The 17,906-nt window shown below is 49.0% G+C and overlaps 1 protein-coding gene across 2 annotated transcripts in view; it reads left to right on the forward strand.

Annotated features, from left to right (window-relative positions):
- Positions 1-17,906, forward strand: part of cntfr (ciliary neurotrophic factor receptor) — a 109,213-nt gene that overhangs the window by 53,449 nt on the left and 37,858 nt on the right. For both annotated transcript variants that reach the window (XM_049021439.1, XM_049021440.1), the window contains exon 3: positions 8,981-9,214. In XM_049021439.1, coding sequence (XP_048877396.1) covers positions 8,981-9,214 — 234 coding nt within the window. The remainder of the gene's footprint in view (positions 1-8,980; positions 9,215-17,906) is intronic.

A 17,906-nucleotide genomic window follows, 5' to 3' on the forward strand; every position in this document is an offset into this window, starting at 1 on the left:
AAAAGACCCAACGGCTGGCCTGTGTGATGGATGTCGCCGTTTCAGTCCCAGTTTACCGAAGAATACATCAGTGCTGAGTGACGTTCGGGTGCCGTGATGTTTTGGAGCTAAATCACATGTGTTAAGTATGTCTCAGAGGGTAACGTGGTGTCAGTTTCACAATACCATCCATTAATCATGCTTCTTTTTACCTACATGCTTAAACGCTGCGAACAGCCCTTTGGACCAGCTAGTCATCTGTTAGGGGCATTAGCCGAATCATGTCTTTTTCTTTTTGAACACCAAGCAGTTCTGGTCTTGGCACTAACATCTATCAACACATTAGACCCCTCCCTAAGAGACTGGATTGCAGCTCATACATGGCTGTTTGCAGAGAATGTGCCACAAAAATATGTTTTCAAACTAACACTAAACCCTCCGCTTCTTCAAATAATTGCTATAACGTAACGCAGAGACTAAGAAATGGACGTTTTTAAGGAAACACTAATATAAGGACAGAACTTTATAAAATACCTCTAAGAGGACAGCTGCAGAGAGGGCAGCTGTACACAGAAGCGGAAGATGTGACCATTCAGAGTGAGAGCTTAGGAGATGCCATTCTACAGCACCACGCCCCAAAGCTCAACAGAACATGTCAATAGTCAACCTACTCAAAATCATTGGATCGGTTACAAATGATATGCATCACCCAGGGAGCTCCTTACCCTTAAGATCAACTTAAGGATGACAATATTCAAGGAAACTTTTTGAACAATGTTGCAGCTCTTAACTGAGAACTTTCCTATTAATATTAGGCAGTAAATTTCTATTTGAAAAACTTTGATCAGCAGTGGTCAACTTTTCATGATCATCCAAAGCCAGATGAGTTGCCCTTTGTCTCACCTGGTTGGCAGTTGCCTGGCAACACACTCAATATATTGGCCTGTATGTAATCACCTTAAGGGAGACACACATTTATGCATAAAGGAAGGTGGATTTCTTGGGTTTATCGTTAATATGGTCTCTGTAGCATTTGTGGCTCTAATACCTACACAGCTCAAAGAATTTATTGAATAGTCAAAGTGTCTCATTAGGACTTGGTGAGAAACGGTGACAGACTGCTTTGAAAGGTTAATTAATTCCAGTTCGTTTTGTTTAATCTCCAGAATAAGTCATGAATCAGTTGACCTTCTTCCGTCTTGGCAAGCGAAGACCAAATTGAAAAGCAACCAAGATAAAAACTGTAGAAGGATGTGAGACCGCCCACTCAAAATGAAGGTTTTTGAATAAAGCGTGATATTAAATGCTTTATTGCATTAACAAGGCTGCGTTCAACAACTCCCTCTGTACTCTAAATATAGGTCTAAGAAAAGGTCAGCCAGCTTTCTGTTCGAAATTCCCAATTCAAGATGTTTCATTGGCCTTGTGCAACACGTGCACTGGGATGCTTACTCACCAAGCCGTGCCCGAGACAAGTAACAGCTAACAGGGCACAAAAAAATAGACAATAGGCACAAAACTGTGCCAGGAAAACAAGTCACGCATTGTAATTCATGCAATGTGCAGGTGCAGGGAATGCTGCAGTGCTGCGGATTTAGCCAGGCACGTTCCTCCGTACAGCTTTCCATGTTTTTAATTGTAGCCGCCTTTCTGTGGAATCTGCTCCACACCACACTCGCCATCCCCTGAGTTCTCTCTCAAGCCCCCGTTCCTCTCGTTTAGCTGAACTCTGAAGCGCTGCAGTGTGAGCGTGCTAGCCCACCGGAACTCATTACTCCGGCTCAGCATTTGGTAGATCAACAATGTATGTTGACATACGTATCTCACGGTCCAAACATAATGTGCGGTGCAGGACAGACCCTCGGGATCCAGCTTTGTGCATTGTCCCCGTCCCAGGTTTCTTCAAACTGGACCTCCCACTCCTTCTCCCCATTCATGAAGCCACCTGCCAGAAAGCACTAGTTCCCAGTTGTGGATGAGCCCTGCTAATTGTGTGTGTGAGAGAGTGAGTAGAACAAACTCTGTACGGACTCTGACTTTGAACTCCAGTCATGACAGAGCTTGCTTTCAGACTGCGTTGGTGGCCTGCAGCATAACCTGATGTCTTTGAGGGGCCAAGGGTTTGAACTCCCTGCAAGAGGGCAGTGGTCATATTCCCGTTGCTCTGGTGAACAGCCATCTGTTTTAACATGTAGAATCATGCATTTGCAAGCTAGGTGAAGCTTCCTCAGACCAAGGTATATGACAGGGGAGCAGATGCCATGAAATTACTTCATGAGCAGGTCCTGCCCTGGTCACCTGTGGGCAGATCACAGTCCACATTTCATTAAGCCCTTTGAAAAGTATTTAAATATTAGCCTTTGCTTAGAGAACCCCATTTACTGAATAGGATATGACCAGGAAGAGGGTCTGTAGGAGATCTCTGCCTGTTTGGAGGCAACAGATGGTGCACAGTGACTGAGGAGCTTGAGGACTTGTCACCGGCTCTATTAATGGCTCTGCAGTGAAGCTCTAATCTCTGCAAGTCGCTTCATATGAAAGCATCTGCTAAGTCATTATGAGACGCACAGCACTGCAGTCCACGGGAAGATGCCCGCTGGGTGGGACCACTGGAGAGGCGTGTGACGGGGCCGTGGGATCCAGACTCACGCTGGGGCCCGACTGACGCCCCAGCGGGGGCCCCTGCTCGCGGCGTAGCCATCGGCCCATGGTGCTGATGCGCGTGTTCATCCAGTCCCCTCACGCCTCACCATGTACCAGGGACCAATCGGAAAGGCGGTGGCGGCCTTCTGACGAGACTCACGTCAGGGACCCCCCCAGCCGACGATGGGCGCCTGCATTTGGAAATCGCCTGCAGAGCCCAGCCTGCAAAAAAAACCTCTTACTTAGCATTTAGAATGTTTTATAATGTTTAGTGTAATGTTTATAGTGCAGGAATGGCACAGGAATTTCCAAATGTAGCACATTATGGATGCAAACATCAGCAAGACGTGATTAACTGGGCTATGGAGGCCTTACGGTCATGCAGCTCATTTCCCTCTTTTAGGAGTGTATTTTACAATGCAAGCAAGGAATGACAAAAGTGTGGGTATATATATATATATATATATATATATATATATATATATATATATATATATATATATATATATACGCTGGAGATATGTTATATATCTGCACTGCAATATCAGGCCGTTACCCTCCTAAGGCGTATAATTTCTTCCTAGAGCAGAAGGAATGTATTATTCAAACATCAAGTTCATGCCTGCAGATATATAGACAGAAAAGAGCAGGATAAGCAGAAAAAGATCATTTTGGTGCCCCCCAACCCCCCTTAAATGACAGATTCCGTGCGTTCAGTGGCAGCCGTGGTTGTGACGCCCCTGCTGCCGGTAGCCTAAGCATGGGGCGTACAGCGGCAGCCTGACGAAGGAGGCTCTGAGTGACGTTTCGCAGGGGAATTCGGGGTCACTGCTGTTCTGCTCCATGCTTTTTATGAGATCAGCAGGTGGTCGTGTAATTAAACATCTCCCCTTAAAATTGACAGAGTTGGGTCACTTACTGAGTATGCTGAATGTCACGGACTGGATAATGATGCTATTGTCTTTTATGGACTGGCTTGAACTCGTAATCATAGGCTGAGAACTATTCAGAGCTGAAGTGTCCTCCGCAGATGATCGAAAACCTGACCTTGTGTGGATCTACTCTGAGGCACACCTGAAGGACTTGCTCGTTCACAAGTGGGTCAGGTCAGGTCAGATTAGGTCTAGACCTCAAACGTCTTGCTGTCCGAGCAGGAGGCCATGGTGCATCCGAAGGCCTGGGACACACTCCCTGCTTGCCCTTTGAAAAGTGAAGACAATAACCCAACCAGCCTGACCCACTTTAGCAACATCAGTCATTTAAACCCCAGAGCTCAATGTGAAGGACAAATATTTCTGATACATTAGTCATAAGCTTCTAATCCCATTGACATTTATGATACAGTCCCCGTACGTGACCCAGAGATTTCACTGAAGATGCAGTCACGTGACAGCACAGTACCATAACAGCAGAGCTCTGTGTGTGTCAGCTCTCCCAGACCTGAGTCTCGCTCATTCTCGTCAGAACATACTGGTAATAGCTGTGACAGCGCTTGTTTCAGCCACGACATCACGGCATCAGGATGCAATTTGTCTCCAAAATAACGACATTTCGCTGTGTTTTTTGCGCCGGTCCTCTGCAGTTATGTTGACGGCTGCCTGTGGTTCTGAGCTTTCCTTGCAAATGACACATTTTACTGCACAGGAAGCCATAGAAAATTAGGGGATCAGTACTGCTTAAGAGTAAGTGTTTTACTTTTCCACAAAATGATGAATGTGGAACCCTGCAGTCCATGTCAGACTGCAGCTACACGCAGGAATCAGGGTGGAGGAAGCGGCTGGCGTCTCGCAGTGGGGTGAGACTCAAGCCCACGCGCCTCTTTCACGCAGAAGAAGTGGGTGGGTGGCTGCTTGGTACTCCCTCGCATCAACCGCTGGGGTCCATATTGTGCTTGCGGCCCCCGCCATCCAAAATGCAGGCTACCAGCAAATCGGCCCAGTCTTAATTTTGTGTCAGACTCGGCCCACACCTTCAGCCTTCAGTGGTTCTGTAGGTCATTTGAGCCAAATGTCCCTAGATAATGTGCCGTGGTCCAATGGCAGGGTGATAGTTTTTTCCATTTCCTACCGGTTTGAAATCAGGCCCCCCCCCCCGGTCCCCAGATCCGACTGGCCCCAAGGCACACTTGCAGAACTGTAACGCTGGAGATATGTGCCTGCAGAATCCACACGTAGGTTATTTTTAACTGGCCATTGTTGACGGCACCTGGGGCATGCTGGGGATTTTGTGTGCCCTCCCCTGCTGCTCCGGGGCCACTGTGATAAGAGCGCACCAGACAGGAAATGGATTTATTCACAGACCACCAAAGCACCACGAAAAGTATGTGCTCTACACGGGGGTGGGGGGTGGGGGGGCAGGGAGATTCTTCAAAGGGAGCAAAATGATAGTTACATCATCTTAGGGTGTTTACTCAAAGTGCAAAATTACGCGTTCCATGTTCGTCTGATCCCAGGCAGGGCAGAGATGATGTTCCCCTTAAATCGGACGATTTTAAAACAGGCAGTGGTGGTAGCGGAGACGTTTAATTTCTAATCCCCATGCTGATAATCCCATTTGGGCTGCTTGCGTGTCTGCGTTCAGCAAAGCACCCGGAGAAGGAAAACTTCACCGAGTTTTAATTAAATAGCACAAACATGGTAAAAAAAATCCAGCTGGATCTGATTTTGACATTTCCCTCAGACTAAAGATGGACGGTAGAGTGTTTTCCTACTGCTAGACACAAATGTCAATATGTGAGACATGAGTTAGCCTACCTACATGCATTTAATTTTTTGGCAATTTATATAGGCCTAGCAGAATATTTTGCAGGAGCTCTTTGTTCTGGCTGTATTACACCAGAGCCGTGCTTTTAACGCCTTATATGAAGAAGATTCTGGATGCCAGCCTATAAATAGGTGCTGACTTGGGTCCCATCCGCTCTTGCTTGTGCTTGCAGCCGCAATCCTGGCATAGAGCAGATCGGGGGAGACAGAGCACGAGAGTCTGGACTCTCCCCAAATGGCTGCTGGGGTTTGAAACATCCTTGTTTTTAAACCATGCAGCGGTCTGTGCGTTTGCAAGATACGAAACCCATTTTACAGCACTTCTTAAATTAATAACAGCACACAGTTTAATTTAATTTGCAAGCACTGGCAGCAGGACTAGCTATTTTTAAAATGTTCTTTTTCCAAATGTCTAAGCACTATTGATTTGACTGAGTTGAGTAAATGTTTCATATGACTAAATGTAAAATGCACTACATGGCAGAAAACTGATCTTAAGTTCAAGTATTAGTGTGGAAGCTGAAAGCAGAGGAACCCTGGATGCTGCCCCTCACTGCCGGCGCATGGAGCCTTGGCTCTCCTGTCTCAGGCATTCAGCCCTTGTTTGAGACTCCGGTGAATGGAGACAGGTCTGCGCTCGCTGCCTGGCTTTCTGCAGTTTCTAAATGCAGTAACGGATATGTTTTTATTTTAAACCTTTTTGTTGTTTGTTCATTTTGGAGCTGGAGAACCACTTGCATAATAACATGAATTTCTGTAAACAAGCGCAGAAATATTAATTTTGTCATGTTGATATCAAAGCAACGGGTAGTTATGGCATCAGGACATTGTTTGACTGTTTCTTTGTCTGTTTGTTTATCACTGCTTTTGTTTGTCTATTAGTTTGTTCTTGTTTGTTGGTCCGTCTTTGTCAGTGTCTGTTAACTTTTTTGGCTGTTTTATGTTTGTCTGTCTATTTGTCTGTCTTTCTGTTTGTCTGTCTGTCTATTTGTCTGTCTTTCTGTTTGTCTGTCTGTCTACTTGCCTGTTTGTCTGTCCATCCCTTTGTTTGTCTGTCTGTCTACTTGCCTGTTTGTCTGTCTACTTGCCTGTTTGTGTCTGTCTTTCTGTTTGTCTTTCTGTCTACTTGCCTATTTGTCTGTCCATCCCTTTGTTTGTCTTTCTGCCCCAACTTCAAAGCACCAAGCCACTTTACTTCTAGCTCTTTGTTGTGCTCTGACAGCAGACAGCTTTAGGTTTCTTGTTTCTTCAGGATGAGTCCCTGCACATTTCACGCGTATTTGAAATTCCTGTGTTTGTACGATTTGTGTTTGGTAGGAAAAAAGCCATAATAGTTTTCTGTTGGAACGCTCCCGTGAGAAATATTTATTTTAATTGTTTTTAGTATTTTCAAAATACCCAAATTACAGGCCACTTCTGTTCCGGTGTGTTTCTCAGCTGAGAGACATTTTGTCTGACGCCATCGTCCCCACCGGGGACATGCTTACCCAGCACGTGCTCTCTGTGATGTACATTGGTTCATTCTGTTGTTGCTGAACACAATAACTGTTTGTTCTGAAATCACAAGCCAATCTGAGATTTGGTCCCAGAACTCAGCTCGTAGCATATGTAAAATGAATTCTCAATGCCTTTAAATAAATCAGACTATCAGCATGAGATGATTTATTCACAGTTCGATTAAATGGATTTTTGATATGCATGTTCACATATATACCTATACATTTCTCTCTTGTGCAGTACTGTGCAAATGTCTTAGGCAGTCCAATGGTTAAAACTATTTATCTGGGTAGTAAGAATATATGTGCTTAGAACAAAAAATGCAATCTAACATTAGAACATATGCAAATGAGGAGTGTCGCAATAAAGAACAAGGGGAACGGGAATAGCAATGTCTTCTGTTCTCCAAAAAGTCACTGATATCTCGCTGGATGGCTGAGAGAATGCCGCTTCAGTTCCCAAACCTCTCCTCAGGGGCACCTCAACCGTTCCACATAGTCGTTAAATCTCACCACCAGCTCATTTAATTAATTGATTGATTGATTTGATTGATTGTGTTTTAAAAGTCAGTGAGATATTGATTAGCTATGTGAGGTGTGCTAGTGGTCGAGTCAGAAAAACCTGTGTCTATTGCAGGAGTGTAATGGACTGTAAACGTACATAAACACCATTTACACGCCACCTTTTTAATTAAAAAACAGCATTTAGGCACCTTTTTATGATCGATTACTCACTTGCCATTATGCAATAAAAAATGTTTGAGTTAAAAATCCCCATTGTTCATTGCGTTAGTCTACAACAGTACACCATATTGACCCTATCAACAAATTGGTACACTCCCCTCCCTCTCTCTCACTCACTCACTCCCTGACAAAGCAGCCAGTGCTTACGAACAAGCAGATCAATGACAAGTCCTGCAGCATGCATGCAGAACAGTGGACATCAGACAACATTTTGCAAGAATCACAAACATCCCAAAATATCCACGGTCCATGTTAGGGTTTGTTTTCCTGGATCTCTGGTTTGCTTTGCAGTATTTTGAAAACAGTTTTGTATGTCTGAATAGTGTCATATGTCTAGGTAGTTCATCCATCCATTTTTCAAACCGCTTATCCTTCTGGGTCGCGGGGGGTCCGGAGCCTGTCCCAGAAGCTACGGGCATGAGGTGGGGAACAACCCAGGACAGGGGTTGCAGAGCCCATTGCAGAGCGCACACACACATGCACACCTACGGGCAATTTAGCAACTCCAATTAGCCTCAGCATGTCTTTGGACTGTGGGGGGAAACCGGAGTACCCGGAGGAAACCCCACGATGACATGGGGAGAACATGCAAACTCCACACACAGGGACACAGAGGCTCAAACTCTGGTCCCAGAGATGTGAGGCAACAGTGGTAACCACTGCACCACCATGCCGCTCCCTCTAGTTAGCTCATTTTCTCAAAAACGAATTGATCACCAATAATGAATCAGTAAAATCAAATATTTAGTTTTTCCATAGTTGCTTTGCTACATTTCTCAGGTCAGAATTAAAATTCTCAAGACTAGTTCAGTCTCAACACCATCTGATCATTGTTGCACATCAAACCCAAACTTTCCAACCGTCTTCTGTACCTACTTGTCCTATTCAGAGTCGCGGGGGTCCGGACCCTAACCCAGAGGCTAAAGGCGCTAGGCAGGAAACCAGCCTATCACAGGGCACATGAACACACCATTCATACACACAAACTTCTGTGCCACTGCGCTGCCCCAAGCCAAACTAGTATTCTAAATTATTATTATTAAATAATAATACTATTAATATGATGATGATGATTTAATGCATATCCACCTGTCTTTAATGTGGACATCTATATTGGATGTTTGCTGCTAATCCTATGGGGTGACTTTCGGAGAGGGTATAACACAGCCAAGCTGACGCACTTTCACAAACATCAAATCACATCATTCTACATTAACAAGAAGATCATTTAAACATTCTCTCTCACTGCTTAAACCTGTGCGCATTACTGCATGTTTAAAGGTGATTCATGTATTGAAGGCATGTGTAGTGTTTTTAATGCCTTACAGTCAGGGATGTCTGACCTTCCTCCCCCAGGTGCACGAGTGCAGTATGAGCGCATGGGCAGTGACGTGACCATGCAGTGCGGCACACTGGAGGCCGACGCCTCCGTCACCTGGAAGGTGAATGGCACGGATGTCAAGGCCCAACGAGTGGAGCAGGGCTCTCGGCTCATTCTCAAGCAGGTGGACCTGAGCACCAGCGGCCTCTACAGCTGTTTCCAGGACCCCGGCGGCGAGCGGCGCGACCAGATCAACCTGCGGGTGGGCAGTGAGTAAACCCCCCCCCTCCCCCATCTTCTCCATTCTGTTTACCCATGGTGTGTTGGGGGTGGGCTGTTCACATGCGGGGGAGATCTTTATGTAAACCCTCTGAAGGCATAAAAGACTGAGGCTATCACACATCCCTGCCCATTCAGGTTTAGGATGGGGGGGGGGTACATGGTCATTTGGCCTGAGAGTCCTCTGACAGTGTATGCTGGGGGTGACGTAATCAGCCTCCCCCCCATAAACCACTGCATCATGGGTGATGACATCATCAGGGCTTAGGTAACAGCACCAACTGTTATTTATTATTAAAATTTCACACTGAGACTGGGGCACTTTTTATACACATTTACGCCGATGATGGCCGATGAATTATGAATTGTATGACTTTGCTTTTTATAAACTGCCAGGATTAACGGTTATTTTTCAAGCTCCTGGACCATGATGGCGATAATGTGAACAGTGAGCGTTGTGATATTATCTGATAAATCGTGAATAGATGATGGGAAGAGCAGGGGCCGCGGGTGGGGGGGGGCGGCGGCGGCTGTTGCCCCTCGCGGTGGTAATAGCATTACGCTGGGGATATTAGCAGGGGTGCTCTGCAAGCTTGACGAGATTCTGAATAACTAGGGGCTTCTGTTTGAGGGAGTCGGTCGCAGGAATCTTGTGGGACAGCATGCGGCCCGGTCAGTGAGTCGCTTCCAGGAAATCCAGGGGGCCGGCATTGCAATAAACCATCAGGCCAGAAAAGGATTTACCGGCCAATTAGTGCGCGTGGAACAAGGGTAAAAGCCATTCGTGCAGCTGCAGGTGGGGCCGGAGGGCTGGGCAGGGCAGCGATACCCTGCCTTGGTTTTTATCTTTCCCTAATGAAGTGGGTGAAGTGGTGCACCAGCAGGGAGGGGGACGTGGCAGAGCCAGGTGCGGCCCACACCGTGCCTTCCAGCTCCGGAATCCGGGCCGGACTCCTCTGACCCAGCATTACGCAGGCCGATACCGGGCTCAGATGCCATCACGGGGGAGGGGGACGTTAGCAGGTTACGGAGTGGGTGTGGGGACGGCACTGTGAGGTCCCATCACCATTTACAGAGGTGCCGCGAATGTCCACATGAGCACGATCACCAGGAAACGCCTGTAAAGCAGGTGAAGCATGTGATTTACGGAGAGGCTTGACAGTGACTCATGGGAGGGGGTTTCCTGGTGTGCGTTACGCCCCACGGCAGTGCGCCGCTACCCATATAAAGACCTCCTCGGGGTGGGGTCTCTGTCCAGCTCTCTTCCATTCTCTCTCTGTCGTATCAAAGCCATTCATCCTGTTTCCCCCTCTCTCTCTCTACGAGGCAGAGGTAACAAGATAAGTACCTCCCTAAGTGCTGCAGTTAATGTGGGAGAGTCCCGGGGCTTAAATGTCTTGTGACACAAGACAGCGCCCCCCAGACCAGCCCGTCATTCTCGTACTGCTGCCCCCCAGAAGGAAACACTCGCCTGTCTAAATACTTCACCTTGAACTGTTATCATTTTTAAGTTTTGTGACGTAGCTGAGGTCACCGTCTCCGAGCCGTGCGGTGTATTATGCTCCTGTAACGTTTGACGGACGTTTACTCTCACACAGTCTGTAGGCCATTAGATTGCTGTGCTGTTCACATCTTCTTTTGCTTATAACTTTGGGATAGGGCCTCTCTGCTGTATCCGATGTGCTACCAGCTCCAAGCTGGGTTTGTTTAGGGCTGTGAAAGCAACTAAGTTCCCTAATCCACTAACCAGCACTGTGGAATCCCACCCTAAACCCCCTTTGCAATTTGAGAAATCCCCACTGCCCTCGGCTAAATCGACAGTGCGGGAATTCTTCTGTCCTTTCCAACGGGAGGAGATCGCCGTCTTTGCCCGGCCTGCGAGGATGTCCTTCACCCCACGTCACTCTGTTTTATTTTCACTATTTAACAGATGCAGGCATCCTGTTAGATTCATGTGCCTGTAGGCCGCTGACAGGGGGCTGGTGGCAGGTCCTGATGGGGGGGGTTTGTGTCGGATCGGGTTGATGGCTCAGGGTGGGGTTAAGAACTTGAGGCTATGACAAAAAAAGTCTCAGTCAGCCCACTGTTCTGTTTTACTGACACAGATAATTACCCCCTCCCCCCCCACCTTTTTTTGGGTAATTTCATTTGTAAAGGACAAACACAATTATGCTGTTTTGTCAGGGACCTCAGGCTTACTTCTGTATGTAATTAACATGTATCGCTTAAAGTCAGTGCAGTTAAACAATCTGAATTTTCTGGCCCTTTCTGTGAAATTGAATTCTTTCATTCCTTAAATGGGGTTTTACTTTTTAAGACGCAGGTTATTTGTGTATGACGTCAGCCTGGGAGCGAGTAAACACATCAGGAAGTGCGTGGTGACGTTACTGTGTTTGTAAAGGGGCTTTCGCGTCGAGCCCGGGGATGTTTGCGTGTAGGGGGGATTCGCCTGGGAAACGGTCACGCTGTGCATATGCACGTGCCCCCCCCCCCCCCCCTCGTGCGAACGCCGTGCCTCAGGAGGTCCGGAACGGAGCAGCTTCCGCTTAGAATCACCCAGAGCGTGGGAAGTGAGACCAGTGAAATGGCTTGGATCAGCTGTTCCACTTGCACACAGATTAGCTTTAAAATATAAATTAAATTTCAATGTATAAAATATTAAAAAACGAATATTGGGCATGATTCACTACGGGGGGCTGGCATAGTGAAGCACGCTGCTTTTTAAACATTTGTAATTATTATTTCTGTTATTATTCTATTAAAAATGCGAGCCTCTGTGTTAGTTAACGCGTTAACGTGGAGTACTGGGCGGGGCCCGGCGTTTGAATGAAGGACATATGGCCTGTGGGGGGGGGGGGGGGGGGGGGGGGAACTGCTGTGTGGTCAGATTGAATCGGCCTTAATGACAGCAACTTTCTGAACTATTTATGTTTTTTTTTTCTTGGACTGAGAAAAAGGAAACTCCCCCCACCCAAATTGCATATATTTACCCTCCACTCCCCCCCCCCTGTTTGTTCTGTCAGATGAATTGCCTGTGATTAATATACTGCTCATGCTTTATATCTCCGGGGATTGTGGCGAGAGGGTTGAGCCAGGCCATCACGCCATAACTGGGGGGGGTCGCAGATGAGCTCGCCCTGCGACCCGCGGACCCGGGAACGCTCTCCCATCACGAGCATGCCGACCTCATAATCGCAGTAATTCTGGCAGGGAGCAGCGAGGGGTCAGCTGTGCCCCAGCGAATCCCTGATAACCTCGGGTGCGTTTGTCACTGGTATGTTCACTGTCAGCCTCAGAGGAAATATTTCAAAATGCACAAAGTCAATAAAGCGTCAGTCAGTCACAGCGAGCCGACTTGCTCGTAGCCTCCAGTGCGGTAAGAGACAGTCGCCGAGCTGCTGACCTTCGCCTGAAATGCATGCCGTTTTGGTGCATTTCAGCATAAATTCATCATGCCTGCGGGGGCGGGGGGGGGGGCATAGGGAGCAGCATGCCGTCTGTTGCGGCCTGAGTCTGCTGGTCCGTTACAATTTAATTAAAACCACCATGGTACCATGGTCGGTTGAGCGCAACACGTTCCCATCTAGAATTAATGTTGGATCGGTGTTCAGGAAAAACCAAGCGAGTGTCCCGCGTTTGTCAGGCCCTGGGGCTGTGGGTCCTCGGGAGTCGGAGGTTTTTGGGAGTGTGGACAAACGCCGAGCGTCTGTGCGGGTTTGGAGTCTTCCACTTGTGATTGTTGGATTCTCATATAAACCTCTATAATTATGCTAGTTTGGTGCTGTGGTCAACAAATCTGAAATGAGCCCGTTTTGCATGTGGTGGGGAAGTCGAGGATTACTCAGGATTGTCACAAATTATGCGTCTTTCTGGAAAATATTTATAGCCTCTGATCCCCTGGCAGGGCAGGAGGTGAAAGCGGCTGCCTCGCATTTAAGGTTTACAGTTGATCCTTCAGCCTGTAACCGCCCAACAAACTGTTGACGTTCCCCCCCCCCCCCCCCGACCCCCCCCCCCATTCCAAATCTAGCTTCTGGGCTGGCATGAAATGGCAATTTTCCCATCGAATCGGGGATGCGTCAAAGCATCCTTTGTGGGCTGTCTCTAATGGCGAGGGGGGCGAGGGGGCGAGGAGGGCGAGGGGGCGAGGAGGGCGAGGGGGCGAGGGGGGCGAGGGGGCGAGGAGGGCGAGGGGGCGAGGGGGGCGAGGGGGGCGAGGGGGCGAGGGGGGCGAGGGGGGCGAGGGGGGCGAGGAGGGCGGAGGGGCGAGGGGGCGAGGGGGGCGAGGGGGCGAGGGGGCGAGGGGGGCGAGGGGGGCGAGGGGGGCGGCCGCAGAACAGACAAAATAAAAGTGGCACAGTTTGCTGAATACTTGGAGGGGGGGGGGAGATATTTATTAAATGTCTTCCTTATTAAACCAAGCTTCCAGAGAGGGGCTTTAATACATCTCACTTCTGCATCCTTAGCGGACATGGAACAGATGTGGCCTCTCACTGCAGTCAGGGCTGGCCCCCCTCCAGGCCTGCCTCCGTCATCTCCATAAACGAGCCTCTGCTCGGTGCCTGTGGCGAGTTCGGGGGGGTGGGCATAGTCCCTGGGATGTTTAATTAGCCAGAATGGAAAGCTTCCTTCGTGCTCTTTGTGAATGCTGTGTGTGTAAGATGTGGAGCATCACAAGCTGCACCGGGGGTCTCTGGGCATGCGGGGGTGGCGGCGGGGGGGGGGGGCACAGCTGTGTGAGCAGTGAGATATCCATTCACAGGATGCATGTTTCTGTGTGCATCACATAACCAACAGGGACCCCGCAGAGACTGACAGGATGACAGGAGGCCCGGGTGAATAATGCAGCATGATCACTGCGCTGATCAATGGCACTGTGCTCCATTAAGTGTCAGAGCCAGGTGGGGGGGGGTATGAGCGTGAGAGGCGGGGTGGGCGGGGCTGCCAGTCAGCCCATGCGGGACGCTGGCATGTAATGCGATGCCCAGCAAGGAGGCAGGGGGCCGTCACCCAGCTGCGGGGGAGCACGTGACGCCTGGCCCTCTCTCAGCAGTGCAGCTCGCTTCTGCTTCTGGTTTCCGGCAGGCTGTTTCTTTTGGCCTCTTTGCCAGCAATGGCGGCCGTCGGCTCCCCAGCTGCGCTTGCTTAACTCCAAACGGCGGCGTCCCACACCAATTTCACGCTACGTGGCGGCCAGCAGTGCCACTGCACCAGGCCGCCCCCTGCAATACCGCACCGCGCCATGGGCTTGCGTCCGCGCTCAGCACGCGCGCGGTCTGGGATGTGCAGATGAGCACATCGCTACCCACTGTTCGGGGGGGCTAACTAGCTGCGCGGCAGACTTGACCTCAGGGCACCATTTGCTTGACGTTTCGCTTGGCTGAATTAACAAGTCTGTCCGTGCAGGCAAGACTTAAACAGACACGAGATAAAACTGGGAGGCAGGGTTTGTGTAACTCTAGGGAAAATGGTGCCTCCGTCCGATAGCATGTCTGAACTTTATAGACGCACCCTTGGGGATCTAAATGGCACACGACCCGTCCGCTTTGTGTGATGAGCAGATTCGTCGCGCTCTGCATCTCCAGCCCGTTCTGCACCTGCCACCTCTGCGCCATAGACACATGTTGCGGTTGCATTTATTGCTGCGGATTCTGATCCACAGATCTGAGGTGGGGCCTCTGATCTCACACTGCCAAGATCCCTCCAGAGAGCACTGGTTTTGGGTGGCAGGTTGAGATGACAGCAGCATCCCGCCAGCCAGTACAAAGTCAGCCGGCCCCAGCCCGCTCCTCCCGGCTCCACCTACACCACCCCACATATGGTCAGAGAGGAACCTGTGCGTCATGTGACCATGCTGGCTTAGACGCGGTAACCTGGTCTCCCTGGTGTGACATAGGTACCTGCTCGCACTGTAAGAATGTTCTAGATTACACTTTTCTCGGGGGACTCTGGAGGTTTGTACCCTTTGAGCTCATACTTCACTGGAAGAAAACTGTGTTGGGGAATGGGGGGGAGCGGTAACACCCTTCAGCTTGTCAGGGGGTCCCCACTGTGTCCCTGCTGGCAGAGGTGTAAGGTGGGACCTCACATCAGGGGGCGAATAATTCTGCTGGATGTCGTTCGGAGAGACGAGGGTAATTTTGTGGGTTTAGCATTGCGCTGATTAGATTTCTCACCTTATCAAAAGGGAAATTATTTTGGTCGCTAGTCCGTGGGGGGTGTCGTGGTGGGATGGGGCAGCTTCAAGGGCAGGAACCACAGCGCTCCAACATGCAGGCGACACAGGTGTCCAGTAATTCACACAGTGACCCATATCTGACACGATACGCTTTATTTCCGGGTGGTTCCTCTAGGTTTGGTGCTGTAAACATCCCCACACCTACAGTGGATTCAGATAAACACCTCGCTCATGTTTATAACAGACATCTATAAGTTTGTGCTTCAGTTCAGGTTGACGTTGCTGGCTCAAAGCCTCGGGCAGCACATTGTTTTATACAACTTCATCAATGACAGAATTTGCTTCTTGTTTTATAAGCAGAAATACATTATTTACAGAAATCGTTTTCCACATTAGCCCTTCTGAAAGACCAAGTTGTCATTCTGCCAAAGTAGCATGAAAAATAAAATGAAAACAAAAACTAATTTGGGCTCCAGAGGGAGGAGGTTGTTCTCCTCATGATGCGTTTGGTGTTGGACGCGTCACCGCAAACGTTGTTGGAACGCTCTCAAAACACTCCCCAAACTTTAGCTGTAATTTATTGCCTCGGGGCACTAAGTTCAGCAGCTGGAGGCAAGATGACCCAAACCCTCTGTAAAGCTGTTGCAGGGGGGGTGGAGAGGGAGGGGTCCAGAATGATGTGAGCAGGACGCATCACTGTCACACAGAGCAGGGCAATGAGTTTGGAGGTTAAATGATTAATATGAGGCGTAGCCACAGTCCCACCGCGCCCAGCCCTCCTCTGCAAGTCCATAGAAGCTTAAACAAAGTCATTTACTAGGCCAATCAGTGCGTTTATCAGGGGGCCTAAAAGGGAGACCCCCCCACCCCTCTCCTCGGTCAGTCCCCGGGGGCCATGCTGCTAGACCGTACGGTGTCCCTGCTGGGGAGTGATTCATTTTCTAAGTCTTTTTGTGGGAACAACATTGATATAGAGAAGAAAAAATCCTGGAGTAGATCAATCCTGCTTGAAAGTACTTACAGTGTGTGAGTTGATGGTTTTTTAAATGTATTTAATCTCATGTCTTTTGGATTTTTTATATATATTTGTAATGTTGTACATGGCTTGGTAATTTTAAGATTCTTTTTTAAGGGCACAAGGCAGGTTGGGGCGCCAACCCATCGCAGGACTATATATCATGCACACTATATATTGTAGACTCACTACATATTAGGTATTTATTAATATTTTCAAGTATGTTCAGGCATATTAATAATTTTAAAGAGCGACTTTTAGCAGATGGTGTTCTATTTCTGCTTGACTATTGGGATCTCTGCACTGCACAAATTCTGTATAAACGTCAGGCAGTCAGGCAATCTGTGAGTCTGCAGAAGGTAACAGACGTTCCCTGTCAGTGGTGCTGGGTGGGGCCTCCATTCCAGTCTGTGCCAACCTCTCCCAGTTTTAGCAGGGAAAAAGGCTAAAGTCTCAAGTCTGGAAGACGATACGATGGGGCCTGATTAGGGTTATCATATCATCGTCACAGCCCCGGGATGGCCGGGGGGCGGGGGGGGATCGATCCTCTCCTCTTTCAGAGGAAAGTCCTTTAGCAGAAGATATGATTAATGTGAATCATTACAGGGATCGATGCTCGCGTCAGTGCAGATGTTCGGGGTCTGACATCCGATCGCCCCCCTCCCCCCACCGCTCGTCACGCGTTCCCTGCGGGATGATATCGAGCTGTGGAGAGTGGGATCCGGCGGGATGCGGGCGCCGACGAAATCAGCATGCCGTTGACTGACAGGCCCCAAAATAACGATTCCCCAGATAGCACTGAGGCGATAATGACGGCCCTCCATGATGTGAAGTCCAATTATCAACCTGCGGAGGGCGTGAAGACGCCTTTGCAGCGAATATTCATTAAGAAAACAGTTAATTACCCGGCAGTGACTGGATTATGCATGATATCATTTACAGCCAATGAGTAATCAATTACCTGGGAAGCCGGCGAAAGTGGCGGTGCTGCTGCAAGGCGGCTCTGAGATAAATCACCAAGCACAGGAGCCCCCGGCCGCTTGGTGTGCAGATGGCTCTCTAAATCCCTGTGTGTGCTGGCGCTCACACACAGACGTGCTCGCTTTGGTGTGTCAGGGCTTTGCAGTCCCGTTTTGATAAAATAAACAGAAGCATCAACAAAAGGCAGCACATGTGGTTGGAAATGGTGTCCTGTCACAGTTATTCTTGGCTCTGTAGCCACCCCCCGCCATCCCCATAGCCTGCGATGTCATCCTGGCCGCGCCTCATCGTCTCAACATTGGGCCGCCGATCCCTGCTTCCTGCTAACACGCTGTGTCAGAGGCAGACTGTCCCCCTGACATGTGGGGGGACACAGGGAGCCTTTGGGGAAGGGAGAGTCATAAGCGGGCCTGAGCATGACCAGTTACTCAGAGACACGTAGGAGAATTAGTGGGGGAAGCTGGGAGCGGCTGCTTAAGCTCTGTCCTGGTTCCCCATAAGCGAAGCA

This window comes from Brienomyrus brachyistius, chromosome 7 (assembly GCF_023856365.1).
Source record: "Brienomyrus brachyistius isolate T26 chromosome 7, BBRACH_0.4, whole genome shotgun sequence".
In the NCBI taxonomy this organism is placed as follows: domain Eukaryota; kingdom Metazoa; phylum Chordata; class Actinopteri; order Osteoglossiformes; family Mormyridae; genus Brienomyrus; species Brienomyrus brachyistius.